General features: G+C 38.7%; 6 protein-coding genes and 1 pseudogene across 7 annotated transcripts; 6 read left to right on the plus strand and 1 right to left on the minus strand.

Annotated features, from left to right (window-relative positions):
- The first annotated feature begins 2,927 nt into the window (after positions 1-2,927).
- Positions 2,928-4,312, plus strand: LOC111777579 (Pollen Ole e 1 allergen and extensin family protein). The gene is made up of 3 exons (XM_023657237.2): positions 2,928-3,119; positions 3,198-3,615; positions 3,732-4,312. The coding sequence occupies exons 1-3, from the start codon at positions 2,972-2,974 to the stop codon at positions 4,081-4,083; spliced, it is 918 nt and encodes a 305-aa protein (XP_023513005.2). The 5' UTR covers positions 2,928-2,971; the 3' UTR covers positions 4,084-4,312.
- Positions 4,313-4,906: 594 nt separating this feature from the next.
- Positions 4,907-6,006, plus strand: LOC111777496 (uncharacterized). Its single transcript, XM_023657135.2, has one exon. It carries the CDS (start codon positions 4,909-4,911, stop codon positions 5,863-5,865), a length of 957 nt encoding a protein of 318 aa, XP_023512903.2. The 5' UTR covers positions 4,907-4,908; the 3' UTR covers positions 5,866-6,006.
- A 710-nt stretch (positions 6,007-6,716) lies between these two features.
- LOC111777510 (chaperone protein dnaJ 11, chloroplastic pseudogene) lies at positions 6,717-7,388 on the plus strand (annotated as a pseudogene).
- Positions 7,389-8,837: 1,449 nt separating this feature from the next.
- LOC111777500 (uncharacterized) lies at positions 8,838-11,126 on the plus strand. The gene has a single exon (XM_023657141.2). It carries the CDS (start codon positions 9,060-9,062, stop codon positions 10,974-10,976), a length of 1,917 nt encoding a protein of 638 aa, XP_023512909.2. The 5' UTR covers positions 8,838-9,059; the 3' UTR covers positions 10,977-11,126.
- Positions 11,127-11,970: 844 nt separating this feature from the next.
- LOC111777508 (Pathogenesis-related thaumatin superfamily protein) lies at positions 11,971-13,742 on the plus strand. Of its 2 annotated transcripts, XM_023657153.2 has the most exons (4): positions 11,971-12,155; positions 12,286-12,985; positions 13,391-13,494; positions 13,570-13,742. In XM_023657153.2, exons 1-4 carry the CDS (start codon positions 12,002-12,004, stop codon positions 13,575-13,577), a joined length of 966 nt encoding a protein of 321 aa, XP_023512921.2. In that variant the 5' UTR covers positions 11,971-12,001; the 3' UTR covers positions 13,578-13,742. The 2 variants fall into 2 exon arrangements, with proteins under 2 accessions (XP_023512921.2, XP_023512919.2); XM_023657151.2 differs by having other exon boundaries at positions 13,391-13,742.
- A 2,307-nt stretch (positions 13,743-16,049) lies between these two features.
- LOC111777507 (Pathogenesis-related thaumatin superfamily protein) lies at positions 16,050-17,695 on the plus strand. The gene is made up of 2 exons (XM_023657149.2): positions 16,050-16,922; positions 17,235-17,695. The coding sequence occupies exons 1-2, from the start codon at positions 16,192-16,194 to the stop codon at positions 17,569-17,571; spliced, it is 1,068 nt and encodes a 355-aa protein (XP_023512917.2). The 5' UTR covers positions 16,050-16,191; the 3' UTR covers positions 17,572-17,695.
- A 1,132-nt stretch (positions 17,696-18,827) lies between these two features.
- LOC111777502 (Glycosyl hydrolase family 10 protein) lies at positions 18,828-23,495 on the minus strand. The gene is made up of 8 exons (XM_023657144.2): positions 23,309-23,495; positions 23,167-23,201; positions 22,911-23,064; positions 22,650-22,822; positions 22,466-22,567; positions 21,108-21,254; positions 20,391-21,029; positions 18,828-19,202 (listed from the first exon to the last, which is right to left on the minus strand). Exons 1-8 carry the CDS (start codon positions 23,391-23,393, stop codon positions 18,867-18,869), a joined length of 1,671 nt encoding a protein of 556 aa, XP_023512912.2. The 5' UTR covers positions 23,394-23,495; the 3' UTR covers positions 18,828-18,866.
- Between the last annotated feature and the right edge of the window lie 1,023 nt (positions 23,496-24,518).

The following is a 24,518-nucleotide window of genomic DNA, read 5'->3' on the forward strand; positions in this document are numbered from 1 at the left end:
TAATATTAGACCTAAGAAGCAAAAACAAAAGCAAATTTCCTACACCCTTTTTGAAGTGAAAAACACTTTTTAATGAAATATTAATTAATTATCTTAAAAGCATTAATTTTTTAATTTTTTAAAAAAATGAATTTTAAATATGAGATCCCACGTCAATGGTAGAGAGAACTGAAACATTTTTTATATGGATGAAAATCGCTCACTATCTTCAAACGGAATGAACAGAGATAGAATCAGACCGATTCCCTAAATGCTTTTCTAGATATTCCTCAATGTCCCGGCTATTCACGGAACGTGAGAAGCAGTGAATAATCATCCGCTTCCGGAAGAAATCGAAAAATTTCTCGAGAATCCTACAAGATCCATCCGTTCTTTTTCTCTGACAGATGACCAGAACTTCATATGGGTTCAAATCCTATTGAGAGGTTCACTAGAGATCAGAAATTGTTAAAGAAAGAACAAGATGTTTCTTTTGTCCTTTCCAGGCGATCGAAAAATAAAGAAATAGTTAATATATTCAAGATAATTACGTATTTACAAAATACCGTCTCAATTCATCATATCCGGGATGACGTGTTTTAAAATTTTGAGTAGAAGTCCAAAACAGAAAACAGTAACTACTATACTTACCCGGTAAGCTTAGACTATTACATTAAATTTATTTCAAAATAGCTTAAAAAGAAAAAATGAATAATTAAAATTTTAATGTAGTATTTTGTATAATTTAATTATTAAAATATCAAAACAAACCATAATAATTATTTCAACTTTAAAAAATTAAAATAATAAAGCATTTATTTTTGTAAAAAAAACCAAAAAAAAGAACTGACTCATTTATTTCTGGTTGTTGAATTATTCATCAATTGCTCCTCACTGCAAAGATTATCCCACCTGTGATGGAAACAACTGGTGAGCTGCCAACTACTACTACTACTACCACGGACGTTTTTTCTCGCTCGTGTCTCCTATTCTAATTTCTATACCTACAAAATTTTACGTTTATTTTTTAGAGAATCGGGTGTGGATTATCTGCCGGAATTCACGAGAATTGAGTTCTCTGCGAAAAACATCTCAATAAATTCAATAATATTTTACAACCAAATTCTTCTCATTTAACATAATTATTTACAAATAAATAAATAACTATATATATAGAGAGAGAGAGAGGGTCGGAGGACAGGGTTATCCTCATCCCGTGATGGAGAGAAATTTCTACTCATTGGCTCCCACCTTTTTCGTTTCAATGAAAAATCTCTACCTAGTTCGATGCAGATCCCCCGACTCTAACTAACGAAGCTCTAGTGAACTAAATAATTTTTTAATAATAATAGTTTTAATTATATTTAAATTTGCTAATTTATTAACTCGAGATTATATTTAGTCTCGAAATCTTTTTTTTTAAGTTGAATTAATGGTTTAAAAATTGAAGCTATAAAATTATTGAAATTAGGATGCAGAAAATATAAAGTGAATTAATTATTGAATTACATATATATATATATATATATATATATATATATATATATTGGTAAGATTTTGATAATATAAATGAGATCTACAAGGATCCAGCAAGGATATTTTAATATTTATGTGAGGGTAACTTCCAGCTACCGAGCATTTTGTGTGTCACGTGACATAATAAAACTCAATATTTCTAAATAATTTTTATATGTTTGGAAAATGCAAAATAATTACAAACAATAAAATTGCTATTTTTTAATTATTATGTTTTCAAATTAATAAATAAAAACCCATTCAAATTATAAAACATGAAAAATTAAGTATAAACGTTACTTAAATTTCATTATTTTTTTTTACAATATTTGCTTAATCTACCACACTTAAATGGTGCGAAAATTATCTTATTTATAATCAAATAAATTACCTGACATGTAAAGAGTAATAAACAAAAATAACAATAAATAGAAAGATATTTATGGTAAGCATGTAAATATCTAGATATTTGACTTATAATAAAATATCAAATATGATATATATATAGTAAACTATATCCTTACCAATTTTATTATTAACTTTCTAAAAATATTTAATGTTACCAATTTTATTATTAACTTTCTAAAAATATTTAATGTTTATTATTTTAAATTTATTTTATGTAGTTCAATAAATCTTACAAATTAATCTCTTCCCTTAGTTTGTTGTTGATTTTTTAAAAAGAAAACGTTTTTATTAAAATATATTCATCTAATATAAAAACTATATTATTATTATTATTATTATTATTAGATTAAATTTAAAATTTATTGCATTAGACCAACCAACTAAATTTGAAAAAATGAGACAAGATGATATTTTAAAATATTTATAAAAAAAAACCCCTTAAAATAATTTACTTACCATACAATTATATATACTCCATAATTATTTTTCGGATTATTTATTTCCAAATCCCTCTCAAAAATAATTTAGTAGTTTTTCAAAATTAAGCTCTAAATTATAATTTAATGTTTAAAAATAAAAAATATATTTTATGAGCTAATATTACCTTATTAAAAAATATTTAAATAAATGAACACGAACAAACTCAACCAAAGTTAAAAAAATTTACCATTCAAATAATTTGTTGAGACTAAAAAAAATATTTTAAGTGGAAGTAACTCGATCTATAAGCGCGGCTAATGGACCGACCTCACATTATTATGGGAAAAATCAAATATTTGTCTTGTTTGAGGGAACATCTAAATCTGATTCAAAGCATAATTAATCATATCTTAACAAATTTAAAGAAACAAAAATTTCCAAATATATATAAATATATTTTAATTTTGTCCAACCTCCCATTAATTTGGACAGTTGAGAGTTGAATTTGAAGCTTCTTTTTCCCCATTGCCTTCATTAACTGTCATCTGACATCTGACACTTCTGTCAGATTTCTACCCCTTCATCTGTCATCTTCAACCTTCTCTTAAATTCACTTCCAATTGGCCCATCCTCTAATTCTCTCACCTCCATGGATTCTCTCTCCAAGCTCCACCTCTGTTTCCTCGCTGCAGCTCTCCTCTCCGCCACTGCCCATGGCTACGCCGTCGTCACCGGCACCGTCTTTTGCGATCAGTGCAAGGATGGTCAAATTTCCATGTTCGATTACCCGATTAACGGTATGATTAAATTTATGGTAACCCATTAATTTAATATTAAATTTATCGTAACCCGTTAACTTAATTTGGTCGTTGCAGGTGTTAAAGTGATGGTGGCTTGTGGCGATGGCAATGGGGGAGTGACGTATTTGAGGGAGGAGACTACGAATTTGTTTGGAAGCTTTACGATGAGATTTGATGGAATGCCGGATCTTAGCGGCTGTTATGCGACGGTCGGTGGAATTGGAGAGGGAGCGACGACGGACTGCGGCGGCGCTGGTAGCCCGCCGAGGAGTCTTAGGTTAATGTTTAGATTGTTTAGTATGGAAATGTATGTGGTTGATTCGTTGCTGTCTCAACCGGCTCAACCAATGTCGTTCTGTTCCGCTTCGGTTCATCCCGTCCCGGTCCCGGTTGTTATGCCACCACCACCGAATGTGCCTCCTCCGTTCAAGATGCCTCCACTTCCTCAGCTGCCACCGATGCCATTCTTGGAAACATCTGCTTGTCAACATGAGTAAGTGACGCGTTCAGAATTATTGAAAGGGAGTCTCACGTTGACCAAATTTAGAGGAGGATCATAATATATCTCTAATAATATATCTCTATTGACACGTATTTATTTATTTGTAGAAATTGGACAAATCCACACTACAAATGTTATTGGAGAGCGGTGAACCCGGACATGAAAGTGGGCGTTGTGTTTGGAGTACTAGCCGCGAACCGGTACGGGACGGACCTGACCCTATGGAACGGGCTACAGGGGAGAGGGGACCCTTATAGGACCCTTCTACGAGAAGCCATAACGGCGTTCCTCAATTCCTACAATTCCGTTCATTTCCCTTACCCTACACTGTCTGTAGTGGAAGGCTTAAATTGGGCCTTATTGGGCTCTCAACGGGCCGTCCTCCACACGGCCCTTCGTTTCAAACGGGCCAACTCGGGTAATGGCCACGTCACCTGCAAATTCGATCCTTGCCAATAACTAATAATAATAATAAGATCTATACTATTTTAATATTACTTTGTTATAGATATTAATTAATGCTACTATTATGTAAGATCTTGAGGGTCATTTTAGTTGGTATAATTTCTCGAGTTCATTCTTGATCTCTAAGACAATATGATATTAATTTCTCGAGTTTATTTTAATCAAATGAATTATTTCGTTAGAACATTTCATATTGATATTGTAACTGGAGCGTTATTTTCTATTTTTAATGTGTTATTATGAAAATTGTTGTTGCGTTAAGAAATATTTTTACGTACCAAACGTTTTATTGTAATACAATACTTTGTTTTTTATATTATGACATCAATAAATCAAACGTTTATATTTATTTATTTTTGTGGAAATTGAGTTTCTAAAAAAAAATCATTTAGTTCGAATAAACTTTTTAATGGGTACTTCTATTTTTTAATGTAATTTTTATTAAAAATAGAAAGCATATTAATAAATTCAAAATGTAATATAATATTTTATTGATATAATTTGTGAAAATTTAAATTTAAATTTTTTTAAAAAAATTAATTAACTTAGGAGATATAATATTAAATTTTATGCTTAATTAAACTAAAAAATTTAATTTGTAATTTAAGATATATATATATATATATATTAAAAAAAAAAGCTTTATGACAATCTTCTTCAAAACGACGTCGCTTTGGGGAAAATGTGGGCAGACTAAAGGAAATTACGAAAACACCCCAATAACAGCTTTACCAAACTTTGAAAAATCAAACACAAATTATCATTTAATTTCCAAACTAAAAACTCTCTCCGAGGAAGGATTCGTCGGTCGATCTGGAAATGGGTTCTCAGGTATCCAAACAGGTCGAACGGCGGAAGACCATTCACACGGAGAAGAAAGCTCTGGTGGAGCTCCGGCAGAGCGCCGGCGAGGATTTTCCAGGGTCCGATTACCGAGCACCGGATAGAAAAAACTGGATGGCGAATCTCGGCTCCGAAAGAACGCGCGTTAACCAAATCGTTTGGCCAGGGACTCACGATTCTGCTACCGACGATATCGGAATTCCCTTCATCACGCGCCCTTTCGCCCAGTGTCAATCACTCTCCATCTACGACCAGCTCGTGTTAGGCACGCGCCTTTTCGATATCCGAATTCAAGAAAATCGGTTAGTCTGCCATGGAATCCTCTCAACTTACAGCGTCGACGTCGTTTTTGCCGACGTAAAGAAATTCCTCGCCGAAACACAATCGGAAATCATTATCCTCGAGATCCGAACCGAATTCGGCCACAATGACCCGCCCGATTTCGACAAATACGTGGTGGAACAACTCGGCGATCATTTAATCCACAACGACGATCGGGTGTTCCAGAAGACGATTAAGGAATTGTTGCCGAGGAGAGTGATCTGCATTTGGAAGCCGAGGAAATCGCCGGCACCGAAGCGCGGCGAGCCGTTATGGAGCGGTGGGTATTTGAAGGACAATTGGATCAACACGGATCTGCCATGGAAGAAGTTCGAGAGCAATCTGCAATTCTTGGCGGCGCAGGCGCCGGTGTCGAGCCGGAAGTACTTTTACAGAGTGGAGAATACGGTGACGCCGACGGCCGATAACCCAGTGGTGTGTGTGAAGCCGGTGACGAGGAGGATCCGTGGATTTGCTCGGTTGTTTATTAATCAGAGCTTCGCGAAGGGCGTGGCTGACAAATTGCAGGTTTTGTCGACGGATTTTATTGATGCAGATTTCGTGGATGCTTGTGTTGGGCTTACCAGTGCAAGAATTGAAGGGAAGGCCTAAAAATTTGGGTTTTTTTTTTTAATTAAATTGATAAATCTATGATTAATTTGTGTGGGTTTGTTTGTGATAAATGTATCATTATTGGTAATTAATTAGAGTTATGAGTCAATAAATGATTAAACCCGATCTACTAAAAAGTAGACAATATCATATTATTGTGGAGAGTCGTGTTCATCTAACATGATATCATATGGAGCCTATGCTAAAAGTGGACAGATTACATATACAAATTTAAACTCTGTTCAATACTATTATAGAGAGTCGTGTTCATCTAACGTGATATCATATGAGATCCTATGCTAAAAGTGGACAGAACAGATTACATATACAAATTTAAACTCTGTTAAACCATTACATCCTCGTAATCCAATACTGAGGTGGTGTTTGAAACCACAAATTCGGCAATATTTTCGTCCCAACAAAAAACAGAACATTTTGTGCCTAAATTCACATGCCTTATCCTTAAAACACTGTGAAGCTGACTCACATCCTCATCACAAATGTACAAATCTCATACTATTTTTTATTTTTATTTTAAATTATCTAAATTCATCGTAAAAAAAATATGAATCAACTAATACCACATTTAAATAAAAGTATTAATATATATATCAATAAAGAAATTCAAAATTAATCGTATTTTGCTTTGGAATAATTTTATGTTGGATTGAGAAATATTTTTTAAAATATGTTTAAAAATAAAAATTGAAATATTTTTTAAAAAATCTAGATGGCCACGTCGATTAATTTTATATTTTCCAATTTTGCCCTCGAAATGGATAAGACTTCCACACACATATCATCATCATACGTGAAAAAACGATTGTTCCTTTTCCGCCTCGGCGCACTCTATAAAATCCCACTTCCTCTGTCCCTTCCATTTCAACAATGGCTTTCTCCTTATGCACTTCCTTCACCCACTCCCCTCTCCGCCCATACGTACAGCGGCGGAATCCAGCCGTGGTTGCGTCGGCGACCTCCACAGCGACGGATCGAACGACGGGGTTGCGTTTCGGCGTCGAAATGTCAATTGGGCATTCGTCGTTTTACGAGGTGCTTGGGATTCCGACGACAGCTTCTAGCCGGGAGATCAAGGCGGCGTACCGGAAACTGGCGAGGATCTGTCATCCGGATGTGGTGGCGAAGAATTCGGCGGAGGAGTTTATTAAGATTCAGGCGGCGTATTCGACATTGTCGGATCCGGTTAAAAGGGCGGATTACGACAGGGAGATTTACAGAGGTCGAGTGATTTCGGTTTCGGGTACGCCGGTGTCGGGGTATTCCGGTTACTACACGCGGCGGAATTGGGAATCCGACCAATGTTGGTAGCGAAATTGAATTAAAAAAGATGTAAAAATTAGGGGCGGATTTCAAGAACAGAATTAATTCTGCTTTTAATTCTTATTATTATTATTATCTACTGTGAATAATTCTGGAGCTGGTGGAGCAACCGAGCGAGCGACGTCGTTTTGAAATCTATAAATCTTGCAATTCAATTGACTGTTAACTGTCCCCATTTTATATATTTATATCTTTTTTTTATTTATTTATTAAATTTTCAATTTCTCCAATTTTATTTATTATTATGTTTTAAATTATTAAATATCAAAGTTTATGAGTACAAAATGACAATGACTCCACATCGGAGGACAATGGTAGACAAACTTTTATATAGCCATAGCAATACTAAATTCTCATATATGAATCGGAGTAATACTAATATTTATATATGAATCAAGATGATTTATGTACGAATATGAGAGATGAATCAAATGAATTTAATAGATTCATGAATCGAAGTCGGGAATGTACCAAAAGTATTCATGACAACTCACAACACCTCCAACGCTCCATGATCAATTTAGGGAGTTAGGTACGTTCTTGTTCTTGAATAATTTTTCGACACGGTAGTGATACGATACGAATCTAAAATTCTTTTCTAGCTTTGAAAGAGAATGGTGTCAACCAGAGTTTTCAAGTCTTCGACTTACGGCAGCCAACACTAGGCTAAGTGATTGTTCTAATGCCAATATCATTGTATAGCCCGTTCGAGTGGATTTAGTATAGTGCATTAATGACTCTCCACAATGGTATGATATTGTCCGCTTTGAGCATAAGCTCTTGTGGCTTTGTTTTGGGCTTACCAAAAGGTCTCATACGAATAGAGATAGTATTACTCACTTATAAACACATGATAATTTCCTAAATTAGCCAATATGGGACTCACTCCCAATAATCCTCAACAATCTTCCCTCGAACAAAGTACATTGTAAGCCTCCCCTGAGATTTATGGAGCTCTCAAATAGCCTAGGTTCAACTCATTTCTCTAGAGCCCTTGAACAAAATACACCATTTTGTTCGATACTTTATTCACTTTTGACTACACCTTCGAGACTCACCTCCCTTTAATCAAAGGCTCGACTCCTTTCTCTAGAGCCCTTGAACAAATACATCATTTATTCAACACTTTGGTCACTTTCGACTACACCTTCGAGACTCACAATTCTTTGTTCGATATTTGAGGATTCTATGAACACGACTAAGTTTAGGGCATGACTCTGATACCATGTTAGTAATCACGACTCTCCATAATAGTATGATATTGTTCACTTTGAGCCTAAGCTCTCGTGACTTTACTTTGAGCTTCCTCAAAAAACCTCATACCAATGGAGATAGTATTCCTCACCTATAAACCCATGATCATTCCCTAAATTAGCTCATGGGACTCGCTCCCAATAATCCTCAACACCTCAACCACGCAATTTAAACTCAAGTTGCAATTAGTGTCACAATAAAAGAAGAATTAAAGTTTATTTATTTTTAAATGATTAATGATAATCTAGAGTATTAATATTTTAAAATTTTAGAATTTTAAAATATTTTAAGATTATATTTACAATTAATAGGAAAAAAAAATATTAAACGCTGTCTTTTTTAGAAAAAATGATAAAATACAATTAAAAATTAGGGGCCATAAATAGAAAGGTTTTCTATTTTTACAAATTAAAATACATAAAAGAAAAAATTAGAACATAATAGAGCCGAAATTAGGGGGGGCCCATCTCTCGCCTCCGTGTCCCCTCTCAATCCACTATTCCGACTGTCATGTCGAATTTTTTCTAATTCCCCCCGAAAAAAAAAGAAAAAAAAAACAGAGGAATTTTCCGGCGAACAATCGGTCCCCCGTTTCGGCCATGGCCGGCATTGTCAAGGAGATCCTGGCAAGGCCCATCCAACTGGCCGACCAGGTGACCAAAAACGCCGATTGCGCCCAAACCTTCAAGCAAGAATGCATCGAACTCAAAACCAAAACCGAAAAACTCGCCATCCTCCTCCGCCAAGCCGCCCGCGCCAGCAACGAGCTTTACGAGCGTCCCACCCGCCGCATCATCGACGACACCGAGCAAGTTCTTGACAAGGCCTTCACCCTCGTCATGAAATGTCGTTCCAATGGTATAATGAAACGTATGTTCACCATTATCAACGCTGCCTCCTTCAAAAAAATCTCTACCCAGCTCGAAAATTCCATCGGCGATGTCTCTTGGCTTCTCCGCGTCTCCATCCCCGCCGAGGATCGCGATGATGAATACCTCGGCCTTCCTCCCATCGCTTCTAATGAACCCATTTTGGGTCTCATTTGGGAACAGGTCGCGATTCTTCACACGGGTACTTTAGAAGAACGATCCGACGCTGCCGCTTCTCTGGCATCCTTAGCTCGAGACAACGATCGTTACGGGAAATTAATTATTGAAGAAGGCGGCGTTGTGCCGCTTCTGAAATTGGCTAAGGAAGGGCGAATGGAAGGTCAAGAACACGCGGCGAGGGCCATTGGGTTATTGGGTCGAGACTCGGAGAGCGTGGAACAGATTGTGAATTGTGGGGTGTGCTCTGTTTTCGCGAAAATCCTCAAAGATGGGCATATGCAGGTTCAATGCGTGGTGGCTTGGGCTGTCTCGGAAATGGCCACTTACCATCCCAAATGTCAAGACCATTTCGCTCAAAACAATGTGATTCGGCTTCTGGTTAGCCATCTCGCCTTCGAGACCATCCAAGAACATAGCCGCTACACCATTCCTTCCAAGCAATCGATTCATTCGGTGCTGATGGCTAATACGAATGGTTCCGAACATGGTGAAGACGAGTATAAACAAGTGAATCACCCAACTGGGAATCAATTGCCTAGCCAAATGCATAATGTAGTTACGGACACATTGTTTATGAAGAATCCTGTAAAGGGTCAGTCCAATACTCATGAATCACAAAACCCACAAAAGGGTAATCATCACAGCACTACGCGGCCGCACCACCACGCCGCACTGTCAGGGACTAGCATAAAGGGTAGGGAATACGAGGACCCTGCTACCAAGGCCCAAATGAAAGCCATGGCAGCTAGATCTCTATGGCAACTATGCAAAGGGAATGTTACCATTTGCCGCAACATAACAGAGTCGAGAGCTCTGTTATGCTTTGCAGTTCTATTAGAGACAGGTTCCGTGGATGTCAAGTACTATTCTGCCATGGCATTGATGGAAATCACCGCCGTCGCCGAGCAGAACGCCGAGCTTCGTCGATCTGGGTTCAAACCCACCTCCCCTGCCGCCAAGGCCGTCGTGGATCAGTTACTGAAAATCGTGGAGAGAGCGAATTGCGAGCTGCTGATGCCATCGATCCAAGCGATTGGGCACTTGGCTAGGACGTTCAGAGCCACGGAGACAAGGATCATCGGGCCGCTGGTGAAGCTGCTGGATGAACGAGAAGCAGAGGTGTCAATGGAGGCGGTGATTGCACTGAACAAATTCGCGTGTACAGACAACTTCCTACATGAAAACCATTGCAAAGCGATCATAGAAGCGGGAGGAACGAAGCATCTAATCCAGTTGGTGTATTTTGGAGAACAAATGGTTCAAATTCCTTCGTTGATTCTGCTGTGTTACATAGCTTTACATGTTCCTGATAGTGAGACGCTAGCACAAGAAGAGGTACTGATAGTGCTGGAATGGTCTGCAAAACAGGCGCACTTAGTGGAAGAACCCACCATAGAAGGTCTGCTGCCAGAAGCTAAGAGTAGGTTGGAACTTTATCAGTCCAGAGGTTCGAGAGGATTTCATTGATTTTTCTTCATCTTCTTCATCTTCTTCATCATCTTCTTCTTCTTCTTACAAAATCTGTATAATAATTGTTCTCTTTGTTCCATCTTTGATCAAAGTGTATGTAAATTAGTTTGCTGTGATTACGGGTAATGGATTAGAAAAGCCCTCCAACCCTCCATCCACCTTTCTCAACTGTTCTTCTCCCTTCTTTCCTTTCGATCGCTGGATGAAAGTCCACGTGTGCTAATTTAGTGAATGATCATGGGTTTATAACTGAGTAATACTAACTCCATTAGTCTTTTGGGGAAGCCCAGAGCAAAACCATGAGAGCTTATCATACCATTGTGGAGAGTCTAGTTCGTCGTCAAACACTCTCAACTATTGTCGTACGGTTTTCAAAACATGTCATGGAGAGGTATCCACACCCTTATAAGGATTGTCTCTACCATCGATGCGGGATTTCACAATCCACACTAGTGACATCAATCTCATAAAGGGTTCATGATATTTCTTACTTATAGACCCATGATCTTCTCCTCACACACCTTACCTTTATAAGGATTGTCTCTACGATCGGGATCTCACAATCCACACTAGTGACATCAACCTCATAAAGGGCTCTCCCAACAATCCTAAGCACGTTCGAGAGCCAAACTACCCAAACTATTAGAGAGAAAAGGAAGGATCGAATTAAACTATCACACAAAGCTAATCAAGCTCACACTCTAAATCACAGTAAGGTGATTTCAAAGCCAATTGGACTACTAACACATTTTGAAAAATATTTCGACCATAACACTATAATCAGTATGGTTCATGGAAAACCCAAAAGGGACTGAAATCGAGTCTACCAAATTGACCAGGTTCTAACTCAAATCGACCCGATTCTCAATCAATTTCACCGTTTTTTCCTCGTACCTACTCCAAATATTAAAGTTTTGTTATTAAAGCTATTATACACAAAATTGAAAGTTGGATCGTAAGATGGATAGAATTAGAATTAAATAAAGAAAGCGGGAAAAAGAGAGAAAGCAAAAACAGAGCATATGCGAAGTGCTGTGTATTTCTCTCTCAACAAGGAAGGTAAAGTTCTTCCAATCCCATCAAAACCCCAATCTTATCGCTTTTCCTTCAATCTTCCAATGGATCGCTCACTCCTCCTCGCCACTCTTTTCACTCTTCTTCTTCTTCTTCTCCCAGGTAAACAAAATCGCCGCCCTAAATTCTCCTCTTTTGTTCCTTGTTCTTCCGAATCCGTTTCTTAATCTCAACTTTTTGTGTTTTTGATCTATAAATTCACCCCGTGTTCTTCATTTTCCTGTTTCTCTAGATGTTCAATCGACGTCTTTTAAGCTAATCAACAAGTGTCGGACCACGATTTGGCCGGGTCTATTATCAGGCGCCAACACCCCCCAGCTTCCGACCACCGGCTTCGCCCTCCGCAGCGGCAAATCCAAGATCGTTCCGGTCCCGAAATCTTGGTCGGGTCGGTTATGGGCTCGGACCCTTTGTGGGTTAGATTCAGATGGGAAGTTCTCTTGTCTCACCGCCGATTGTGGATCGGGTAAAGTGGAGTGCGACGGCGGCGGTGCTAAACCACCGGCTACCTTGGCGGAGTTCACTCTCAACGGCGCCGATGGGCTTGATTTTTACGACGTCAGCTTGGTCGACGGTTATAATCTTCCGATGCTGGTTGTGGCCAAAGGTGGAACCAGAGGCGGTTGCGCTGCTACCGGCTGTTTGGTGGATTTGAACGGCGCGTGTCCATCGGAGCTACGAGTAGCGCGTGGTGGTAGTCGCGGTGGAAGTAGCGTGGCTTGTAGAAGCGCGTGTGAGGCTTTTAATGCTCCGCAATTTTGTTGCAGTGAGGCCTTCTCTACCCCTGACACGTGTCGTCCTTCTGTATATTCGGAGTTCTTCAAACATGCTTGCCCACGCTCTTATAGCTACGCGTATGATGACAAAACCAGCACTTTCACGTGCGCATCCGCCGACTACCTTATCATATTTTGTCCACTACCTTACACCAGGTAAATTTACTAAATTACCCCTCATTTGATAGGCCATTTATCTCCCAATTATTGTCTGCCACGTGGATCCTATCTGTACCATTGACCTGTCCATCTGTTCCAAATTTATTGATTGAATGAACATTTTTAGAGCTGCTTTGTAATTGGTCATATGAATCATTTAACCATGTTTTTAAGTGATTTTTACCTTTCACACGAACTTTAGATCTGTTTTGGAATTAGATCTCGGGTCGGTTCGTAATGCTAGTCGCCTCGTAATCTTCGAGCCAATCTTATATTTTAGCTCGATATTCAATCAATTTTGGGATTATGGGTCGAGTTAATTAGATCATAAAAGTTTATATGAGTTCGAATTGTCTATGCAAACGTGTCTAACCTTGGTTATCCGTGAAATCTGAATTGCAGTCAGAAAGTGTTGAGTGCAAGGAAAGACGGGGTAGCGCTACCACTCGTGAACAAGACCATGATGTACTTGAGAAGCCGAAGATCGATTAGCGTTCGATCGGCAGGTTTAACTCAATACTAATGCCTATAAATCAACAAAACCTTCTGTTACTGACATCAGCCTTCCGTGTAAGTTTCAGGATTATAGTCTCGAAATGAGGTGTCGAGGGACGGAGAGGGGAGTTCGAGACGGGCGTATCGGCGACAGCATACTCAAAAGATGGAAAGCTTTTTTGTTTATACACAGTTGAAGTTGATATGATATTATTATTTTGGAAGAATTCAGATTAATTATTTTTATTTTTATTTTTATTTTGATGGAATTATGGAGTAAAAACCGACACTAAAAAACAATATCGATTATGTGAGCTTCACGTGGTTGGATTCTCTCTTTTTTCGGCCCCGTGGAAACAGGAAAAACGACATGTAGAATTGGATATTAATTCCCCTTTCAAAACAACCAACCACATCCTTTTGTCGTTTACTTACTTACTTTAATTTTAATATTAGTTAAATTAGATGAAATAATATCTTTTTTCTAGAGGACACGTCGAATATTACGACACGAGGCTACCTACAAAATAGAGACCTACAGGAAGTTCAGAGTTTTTTGAATGTCGAGTCGAACAATTTGAACCATTTAATATCAAGTCTAGGCTAGGGTTCTAACCCGATTGGATCATAAGTCAACTTGGGTGTAACCTACATGTCAAACTATCCTCATAGAAAGTATAGTATGAGATCCCACATCAATTGGAGAGTGAAACGTAACATTTTTTATAAGGGTGTGGAAACTTTTCCCTACTAGACGCGTTTTAAACCATGAAACTGACAATGATATGTAACAGGTCAAGACGGACAATATCTATTAATAGTTGTTTCAAATACTTTGATATAAATTTAGGGTATAGTTTTTAAATTCTCTCACATATGTATCGTATGAGAATCTAACCAGAGAGAAACGCGTGATATTTTGAATTATCCAAACATATATGTAACCCGACAAAATTAAAAGAACAAGGACAATATTACCTCAACTGTTTTTTCCTTTCTTTTTCTATGGAGACCTCGAAAGAGATGCATATACTTAAGACACGAGAGGAGAGTTAAATGAGCGTTAAAAAGGTGTTATTTTTAGGCGCAAAAGGTAAATAAAGAAAGGAGGATAAAGTCGAGATTTACAATAATGAAAAAAACCAACCATTCCGATAAATTTACTTTACTTTTCAATCATTATTAAATATATATTTATGAGATATGAATCGAACACCAAAATATATTGCTTTACTAATTACTCGTAAAAAAATCAATAGAAAAATTCAAGATTCGAGTCAACAAAATATTTAATTTTTTATTTATAAAATTAAGTTTATAAATACATTTATTATAATTTTAATTACAAATAAACTTTTTATTTATTGAGTTTTAAAATGAATAAATAAAAATAAAAAGAAAAGAAAAAATAGATATTATGGGTCAAAATTTTCCAGTTCAATGCATAAAAAGAAGAGACTGTAGCAGGAGGAATCCAATGCTTTTGCCCTAATTACGCTTCAACAACCAATGGCCCACAAATTCATATCGGAGTCCATCAACGGTCAGCATCATCCAACGTGTCACTTTCAACACCCTTGATTATTGGGACCCTGCTTTCATTTTGTCTCCACGTTGGACTCTTCCCCACCATAGCAGCATCAGCACCTTCTGGTTTTCGGTGGGTTTGGATGTGACACGTAAAAGGCTTTTGTGGGCCCATCTCTTTTCTGGCAGTACACGTGGCTGACTACGATTGCATCTTCTTAAACTCTACTATACACCTCACTTGCACCCGATAACTCTGCTCTTGCATGCTAACAATTATGGAAATTTAATCACTTTCGCTCAAATTCTTTAATTTTTTTTATTTTCACATGTGGAGATTTTTATTACATCACATAAAAATCCAATAATTATAATTTTTAATGATTTTTTTTCACTTATAATATTAAAAAATATAACTATAAAATCTAAATTAAGATTAAATTCAAATTCTAGAGATAAAATTTGTATTTTTAATTTTAATAATTTTAAAAAAATCTTATTTTGGCATGATTAATCTTAATTAATATTTTATTAGTAAATATTGTAGACTAATTATTTATAATATAAAAGGAGAAATAATTAAAATATTTTAAATTGAAATTAGTGGAGAAATAGTGTTTATTTAGGCCCACCATAATAAATGATAATTCCATTCCCATTAGGAAAAGTATAATTTCAAATATTTTAATTTTACTCTTTTTGACAAATAAAAACCTTTTAATCATGCTTAATCTTATTTTTAATATTCTATAACTAAATTCTTTTAAGGAATATAGTGTTATATTGCTAATGTTATGATTATTTTTTTTAATACTATAATTAATTTGTCAAAAAAAATTATATTTAAAAAAATGTACAAAAATTGAATATAAAAACAATTGTTTTGAAAATTTTATTTTTAATTAAATAAATTGTTAAATTTTATTGAAATTAAATTATTAAATCTTAAAAAGTAAAAATTGGAAAGTGAGACTAAAAATGATTGAGAAAAAAAAAAAAAAAAAAAAAAAAAAAGAGAAAAAGGCTTAACACAGCGCCTCCGCCATTGTTATTACCCTTCTTCTTCTTCTTCCTTCTTTTTTTCATTCTCCTTTCTCTCTCTTCTTTCTCTCTCCTCTCTCTCTGGTTGTTGCAGACATTTCTGACAGAATCTCTACCGCCATAACCTCCGCTCCGTTAGCATGGCTTTCTCGTTCCGCCGTTTAACCGCTTTCATTTTCGCATCTCTCCATTTACTCGCCATTTGCAGAGCCGCCACATTCACCTTCGTTAACCGGTGCGATTTCACCGTTTGGCCGGGGATTCTCGCCAATGCCGGCAATCCTACTCTCGGCACCACCGGTTTCGAACTCCCCAAGGACACTTCCCGCTCCTTTCTCGCTCCTACTGGTTGGTCCGGTCGTTTCTGGGGCCGAACTGCCTGTAACTTCGACGGATCCGGTTCTGGATCCTGCGTAACCGGCGACTGCGGTTCCGGTCAAGTCGAGTGCAATGGCGCTGGAGCTGCCCCGCCGGCTACTCTCGCTGAGTTCACTCTCGGTACTGGCGGGCAGGACTTTTACGATGTTAGTCTCGTTGATGGATATAATCTCCCCATGATCGTTGAAGGAACCGGCGGGTCCGGTCAGTGTGCTTCGACGGGTTGCTCCACGGATCTGAACCGTCAATGTCCGCCGGAGCTGAGAGTTGGGGAAGGAGACGCGTGTAAGAGCGCGTGTGAGGCGTTTGGGACTGCGGAGTATTGTTGTAGCGGCGCGTACGGTTCACCGAACTCTTGTAAGCCGTCGGTGTACTCGGAAATGTTCAAATCTGCTTGTCCGAGGTCGTATAGCTACGCCTACGACGATGCTACGAGCACATTCACTTGTACCGGCGCCGATTACACCATTACATTTTGCCCTTCATCTCCAAGGTATAATCCATTTTCTGTTCATGTTTTAACCATTTTTTTACAGTTCAGTATGAAATATTTTAGGTCAGATAGTTATTGATCGAAATGATTGAAGGAATTTGGTTTAGGCATATGGGGTTGTGATTATAATAAGCTTAGTTAGCTGAAAATGCCAGTGCTATACTGCCAAAGATTCTCTTTAAGTGATGAATATAGAATAATTGTCCAGTGGTTGTGGAGCATTTGCTGCTGTCAACAAAGAACATGATGAACTAATATTATATTATACTGAAAGATTAACATGTGGGTCAATCATTCTATGACTTGGTGCAGCCAAAAATCATCAAGTTTTCCTACTCCAACAACACCTGATGCATCTCAAGAGTATGGATCTGAATCCGGGTTTGAGTCGGGGTCGGGGTCGGAGTATGGGATGGGGTATTCGGGATCCTCTGGAACGGATATGTTAGGGAGAGGTGCGAGTTCAGGATCGGAGTTGGGGTCGGGGTCAGGGTCGGCGTCGGCGTCGGGATCTGGGGAAGCTATGCTAGCAGATGGGTCATGGTTGGCTGGTTTGGCTATGGGAGACGCAGCTAAAACTGTGTCTCCTCCATCCATTATACTGTTTGTTGTAACGTTTATTGTTATCTTGTCTTATGTATTCTTGTAGCCCTCTCCAATTTCCCCCCTATGTTTGGCTTTAGCTTTTGAAGTAAGGAACATTGAGAAGGAAAGGATCTCGACCCCCCCAGCTTGTAAAATGCCATCTTCTTGAATGATTCATTTTCTATTTAGTTTGGAAGTGTTTTAGTTCGGTTATGTTCTTAAAGCCATGTGAATTCTCATATGGAGATAGGAACGAAACATTCCTTATAAAGGTGTGGAAACTTCTCTCTAATAGACGCGTTTTTAAAACCTTGATGGTAAGCCGTTAAAGGGAAAGCCCAAAGAGGACAATATTTGTTAGTGGTGAGTTTGAGCTGTTACAAATGGTATCAGAGCCAGTCATCGAACGGTGTGTCAGTGAGTCTGCTAGTTCCCTAGGGGGTGGATTGTGAGATTCCTCATAGGTTGGAGAGGAGAACGAATCATTCCTCGTGAGGGTGTGGAAATCTCTCCATAGCATACACATTTTAAAATTTTGAGGGGAAACTCTTAATGGGAAAAGTCCAAAGAAGACAATATCTGTTACCGCTGAGTTTGAGCTGTTACAAATAGTATCAAAGCCAGTCATTGGGTGGTGTGTCAGCGAGGACGTTGGCTCCCAAGGGGGTAGATTGTGATATCTTACATCAGTTGGAGAGGAGAAAAAAACATTTCTTACATGAGTGTGGAAACCTCTTCTTAGCATACGTGTTTTAAAATCTCGAGGGGAAACCCTTAAAGGACAAGTCCAAATAGAACCATATTTGCTACCAGTGGCTTTGGTCTGTTACAAATGGTTTAAGAGCCAGTCACTGGACGGTGTGCCAGCGAGGACGCTGGTCCCCAAGAGAGTGCATTGTGAGATTCCACATCGGTTGGAGAGGAGAACAAAGCATTCCTTACAAGGGTGTGGAAACCTCTCCCTAACAGACACGTTTCAAATTCTTGAAATGAAGCCCTTCAAAGGAAAAACCCAAATAGGACAATATCTGTTATCAGTGAATTTAGACCGTTACGAGCTATCGCGACCAGTTTGTTCCGTTCCATTATTGTATAAATGAACACATTGCTTGTGATGTGAACAAGTGGACAAGAAGGGCTGGTTTTTTTTGTATCAGAGAAGGATCGCTTGGCCTGTAATGCAAGTCACAGGTCACACAGCCTTGGCTTTTTGTCTGTCAGTTCATAAAAAATTGAAAAAAGATGCAACTTTTCAAAGCCCCTTTACTTATATTATCATTTTGGTATAGTGGAATATGAAGATTTGTTTAAGTTCCAGTGGAGATTACACAGATCACTCAAGTTGATGATCGAATCTTACTACAACTGAATGCTGAAGTGTTTGGTTTCATCACCAACTGAGACAGGGAAAGTTGAAGTAACAGTTCTATTTTCATACTTAACACTAACTTCATATTCACCCAAAAAGCCATAGAAGCTGAAGGAGCCATGGTCGTCGGTCTTAGCTTCGATATCTTCGGTTCGCCATTCTTTTAGGAGCTTGTCGACGACGTTGCCGGCTGGGAGGTTTTGAAAGTTGCTGTCTGTCAAGCACATTTGGTAGCAGCCGTTTGGATGCAGCGCCGTCCATAGCACAATGCCACCCACGGCTGGGTGTGTGAAGCCTTCTCTTAACACAGCCTCCAAATAAGAAGCCTACAAAGAGAGAATTTCATGTCAGATGAAAAGAAAGAGGCACATTTCATTCGTCTCGTTGGTTTTTAGTTTCGATGATAAACACTCTTCCATTATGTATCTCGAGGGTCCTTGAAAGTTCATGATTCTCGAGGACATGCTAATCGTGTATTAAGCACCCAAAATTTTGGTATAGCTTATGTCTTGTAAGAGCCCAAGTCCATCGCTAGCATAGATTGTTCTCTTTAACCTTTCCCTTCTTGGCTTTCTCTCAAGATTTTAAAACACGTCTTAGGGAGAGATTTCTACACCTTTGAATGTTTCATTCACTCTTCCACCAATGTAGGATCTCACAATCCACCCCTCTTGGGGGCCAGTGTGCTCATTAGCACACCACCTAGTGACTGGCTCTAATACCATTTGTAGCAACCCAAACCCACCGCTAGCAGATCTTGTCTTATTTGAGCTTTCCCTTTTATACTTCCCCTTAAGGTTTTAGTACACGCTTGTTAGTTAGAGGCTTCCACACCCGTAAAAGTTGGAGTTATCAAAACGATTTGAAGCATAAATGTAACGACCCAAATCGACCGCTAGCAGATATTATCCTCTTTGGGCTTTCCCTTTCGGGCTTCCCCTTAAGGCTTTAAAACGTGTCTACTAGGGGAAGGTTTTCACACCCTTATATAAGTGGTGGTTTGTTCTCCTCCCCAACCAATATGGGACATCACAATAAAACAAAATGATTGAAAGTCGAGATTCAAACCAACAATTAACCTTGGTATATAACAAGGTTTAAAGGTTGATATTCAAAATCAAGCGTAAATATAAGATTCCACATTGGTTGGAGAGGAGGAACGAAACATTCCTTATAAGGGTGTGGAAACTTCTCCTTAGCAGACAAGTTTTAAAACCGTGAGGCTGACAGCAATACATAGCGAGCCAAAATAGACAATATCTGCTAACAGTGTGTTTGAGTTGTTACAAATGGTATCAAAGCCAGTCACTAGACGGTTCAAGGCACTGGCAGAGTAGGGCTAGACTCTCTCCATAGTAGACGCATTTTAAAACAAAGCCCCAGAAGGGAAAGCCTAAAGAGGACAATATCGGCTAGTGGTGTGTTCGAGCTCTAAAACTAAAATTATGCCATCCCTATGAAAATTTACACTAATATATAGAATGAACTTTGGTGCAACAGAAGTGTTAAATTACCTGTGTTTCTTGATCCAAAGCTTTGCTGATATCAACCTCAGTGAGCCAAACAGGAAGGTTAAGAGTGGCCAATTTGTCCAAGATGGCTCTAATTAGAGGTGGGTTAGGGACAGTGAAGTGACCCTCCAAACCAATCCCATCCATTGAAACCCCATTTCTTTTGAGTTCCTTAAGCCTATCAATATAAGAATCAGCAGTAGATTTCACATCACTGCAAGTCTCCACCACATTGAACTCATTCATAAACAGTGTAGCCAATGGATCAATCTCATGTGCTGTCTTGTAGAAATGCAATGTTGCATTACCACCAAGACCCTTCTCATAGAAATCAAAATGCAGCATTTCATTGCTCACATCCCAGTGTATGAACTCATCTCTGTATCTACTCAACAACCCCTTTATCCGCAAATCGACCGCCGATTGTAGGGCCGCTCCGGTGAGGTTTCGAACCCACGGCGGCGTGTACTTTGGATCCTCCCAGAAGATGTTGTGGCCTCTAGCAGTTATCTGGTTGGCTCGGATGAATTCTAACATTGTATCAGCTGTTGTGTAGTTTAGAGCCCCTGGTTCTGGCTCTGTTGCATACCATTTTAGTTCGTTTTCGAAAACGGCTGCGTTGAATCTCTTCACGAACCAATCCTGGCAGTAAAAATGAGATGTTGAGTTGTGAAATAGATTAAAAACTGGAATTTTGACTGCTTTTTTGAGATGATTTACCTGATAAGGTAAGTTTCCTATGATGGTTTTTGCAATGGCAGAGCCAAATGGGAAGTCTTTGGAGATTTGTTTTACATGAATTACTGCTCCTTCTAACCTCCCTCCTTGTTTATCAGAGACATGAACTGTCACAGCTCGTTTCCTCACCTGTTCGTATCGATTAGTCAAATATCAAACCAAAAAGCTAACGTAACCGATATTGTTCACTTTGGCCCATTACGTATTGCCATTAGCCTCACGGTTTTAAAACGTGAGTGCTAGGGAGAGGTTTCAACACACCCGTATAAGGAATACTTTCTTCCCCTCTCCAACTAATGTGGGATCTCACAATCCACCTCCTTGGGGGCCTAATGTTTTCGCTGTCACAATGCCCGGTGTTTGGCTCTAATACTATTTGTAGCAGCCCAAGCCTACCGCTAACAAATATTATCCACTTTTGTCCGTTACATATAGCCGTCAGTTTCACGGTTTTAAAACGTGTCTGCTAGGAAGAGGTTTCCACACTTTTATAAGGAATGTTTCGTCCCCCTCTTCAATCGATGTAGGATCTCATAATCCACCTTCTTGGGGGTTAGCGTCTTTGCTAGCACACCGCTCGGTGTCTGGCTTTGATATCATTTGTAACAGCCCAAGCTCACCGCTAACAGATATTGTCCAATTTAACTCGTTACGTATCGCCGTCATCCTTATGGTTTTAAAAACGCGTCTGCTAGGGAGAGATTTTCACACCCGTATAAGGAAAGCTAGTTTGACTCGATATGTATCACTGTCAGCCTCACGGTTTTAAAAACACGTCTACTAGGGAGAAGTTTTCACACCCGTATAAGGAAAGCTTCATTCCCCTCTCCAATCGATGTAGGATCTCACAATCCATCTCCTTGGGGACCTAGCGTCCTTGCTAGCACACCGCCCAGTGTCTAACTTTGATACCATTTGTAACAACCCAAGCCCACTACTAATAGATATTATCTGCCTTGGCTCGTTACGTATCGCCGTCAACTCATGGTTTTAAAACGCTTATGCTAGGGAAAGGTTGCTACACCCTTATATGGAATACTTCGTTCCCCTCTCCAACCGATATGGGATCTCACAATCCACCTTCCTTGGGAGCGCAACATCCATGTTGGCACACCGTTCAGTGTCTGACTTTGATACCATTTGTAACAGTCCAAGTCTACCGCTAACAAATATTGTTCACTCTGGTATGTTACGTATCGCCGTCAGCCTCACAATTTTAAAACGTGAATGCTAGGGAGAAGTTTCCACACCCGTACAAGGAATGCTTCCTTCCTCTCTCCAACCAACGTGCAATCTCACACAATGTCATTTTGGATTGATCAACTCATTTTCAAACTTACAGTATTGATCTTGAGTTCTTGATTAACCCTCCACTCTTCTTCAGTAAACGGCTGTAAAGAAGCGCTATCAATGGCTATATTAGCATCTCCATCATCAAAAACCTGTCAAAAGAACAAAGAATTCAATGAACACCCAATTGAACTAAATCGAATACCTTCATTCACAATCATTTTCTGTTCATACCTGAAAGAACAGAATAGAGAAATTCGAAGGCGAGTTCAGAAAGAATCCACCTTTGAGAAAAGACCAACAGCCACGCTTAGCCAAAACAGTGCCTATGCAATTGTGAGTATCATTCTCAGTCCTGAGGCTTGCCCTCACAACACTTGAAACCGCTCCTCCTACCTTCACCCAACCTATCATCCAAGTGGCTCTGAGTTAGCTGGATTCTGATCTTCCAGCTCAAACGAAGAACACGAAGAACACGAAGAACAGGAAGCTTACTTGAAAAGGAATAAAAGGTATGGTCCGTGAGATTACCCAAGAGGAATGCAGGGGAATAGGCAGCAGCTGAAGAGCTCCCAGTGTTTTGGAGAATGGAGGGTCGATTTCTAAGGATTCCTCCATTGTAAAGTGGCTTCTCTGGACGTAATTTACACTATCAAAGAACCCCATTTGAAAAAGATAGCTCCTTTTCAGCTTCCCATTTCAGGAACAGAGCAAAAAAGTTCGAAACTGATAGAACAGAGCATAATATTACCTCAGTGTAAGCTGTGTAATCGTATAAAGGCCCATCTGCAACAAACAAAACAACCCCACAAAAAGATAAGAAGAAAAACACAAGATTTTCCCAAGAAAACAACAGAAAATCAAAGAGATTTGAGATTTGAGAGAGAAGGGACCGTATGAATCAACAAGAACAGCAAGAACAAGGTGAAGCAAGAAGATGAAACCCAGAAAAGCAGAGAAGGAATGGAGTTTTCTCATGGTGTAAGGTAAAAAAAGGGAACTTTGAAGGGTTTTTTTAAAGAGAGGGAAAGAAGAAATCACAAGAGGAACAGTGAAAATCTGTTCACAAGCTCTCTCGACACCATTTCATGTGACTCTTCCCATATAAAGACAGAATTTTTTTGCCTTGTTGTTTTGTCATCAAACATCTAATTTAATTGTTCTTGGAAATTATAAAAATGTTTTGTCTCACTCTTACTATGTTTGAAGTGATTTAGGGTTTGTTTCGATTGTGTTTCCGTTTAAACACGGTTTTTTGTCGATTTAGAGCTTAAACGTTCTATATTTTTCGAAAGTGTTTTTAAGCACAACTTTTTGATTTAATAACCTTAAATTTGTATTTAAGATAATATGACTGACTCCCAAATATAAATAGTATGATTGTTCATCGATGGTCGGTTGAGTGGGCTTTAATGACAATTTGTTGCTTGCAACGGACGGGAGTGGTTGCTAGTGGGTGGTTGTCAATAGCGATCATGGAGAGGTGAAAGTTGTCTGAGAGTATTTGAGGAAGGAATTCTGGATTAAACACTAAAAAACGAGCAAAAAGAAACGATACCAAACAAGCTAGCTCTTCGATTTCAAATTTGTAAATTAACCTGATGTGATGAGAAGTCCATACAAAAGCTCGACAAACACAACAGTTGGGCATAGTAGCCCTAGGGTTTTAGTGTAATAGTCCAAGTCCACCACTAGCGGATATTATTCTCTTTGGCCCTTTCGGGCTTCCTTTTTTTAAAACGCGTCTGTTAGGGAGAGGACTCCACACCCTTATGAAGAATGTTTCATTTCTTTCTCCAATCGATGTGAGATCTCACAATGCACTCCTCTTTGGAACCCAGCCAGTACCCTCGTTGACACTCGTTCCTCTCTCTAATTGATGTAGGATCTTACCTTTATGATTTAGTCGTAAATAATTAACGTGATCGAGAAAATCAAACACGTAGGGAGACAAGGGAATAATAATACCTCAATTGCCCATTCCTTTCCAACTTCCAAAGTGGGGTTGAGTGGCCTTCTTGAGTGTGGCTCACATGATCAAGCTGAATGAACCATTATTCCAAGCAAACAATTCATCCACTTCCTAAATGCCCTTCCCACTCA

The sequence above is a fragment of the Cucurbita pepo genome, chromosome 16 (assembly GCF_057944985.1).
Source record: "Cucurbita pepo subsp. pepo isolate OVF chromosome 16, ASM5794498v1, whole genome shotgun sequence".
In the NCBI taxonomy this organism is placed as follows: Eukaryota; Viridiplantae; Streptophyta; class Magnoliopsida; order Cucurbitales; family Cucurbitaceae; genus Cucurbita; species Cucurbita pepo.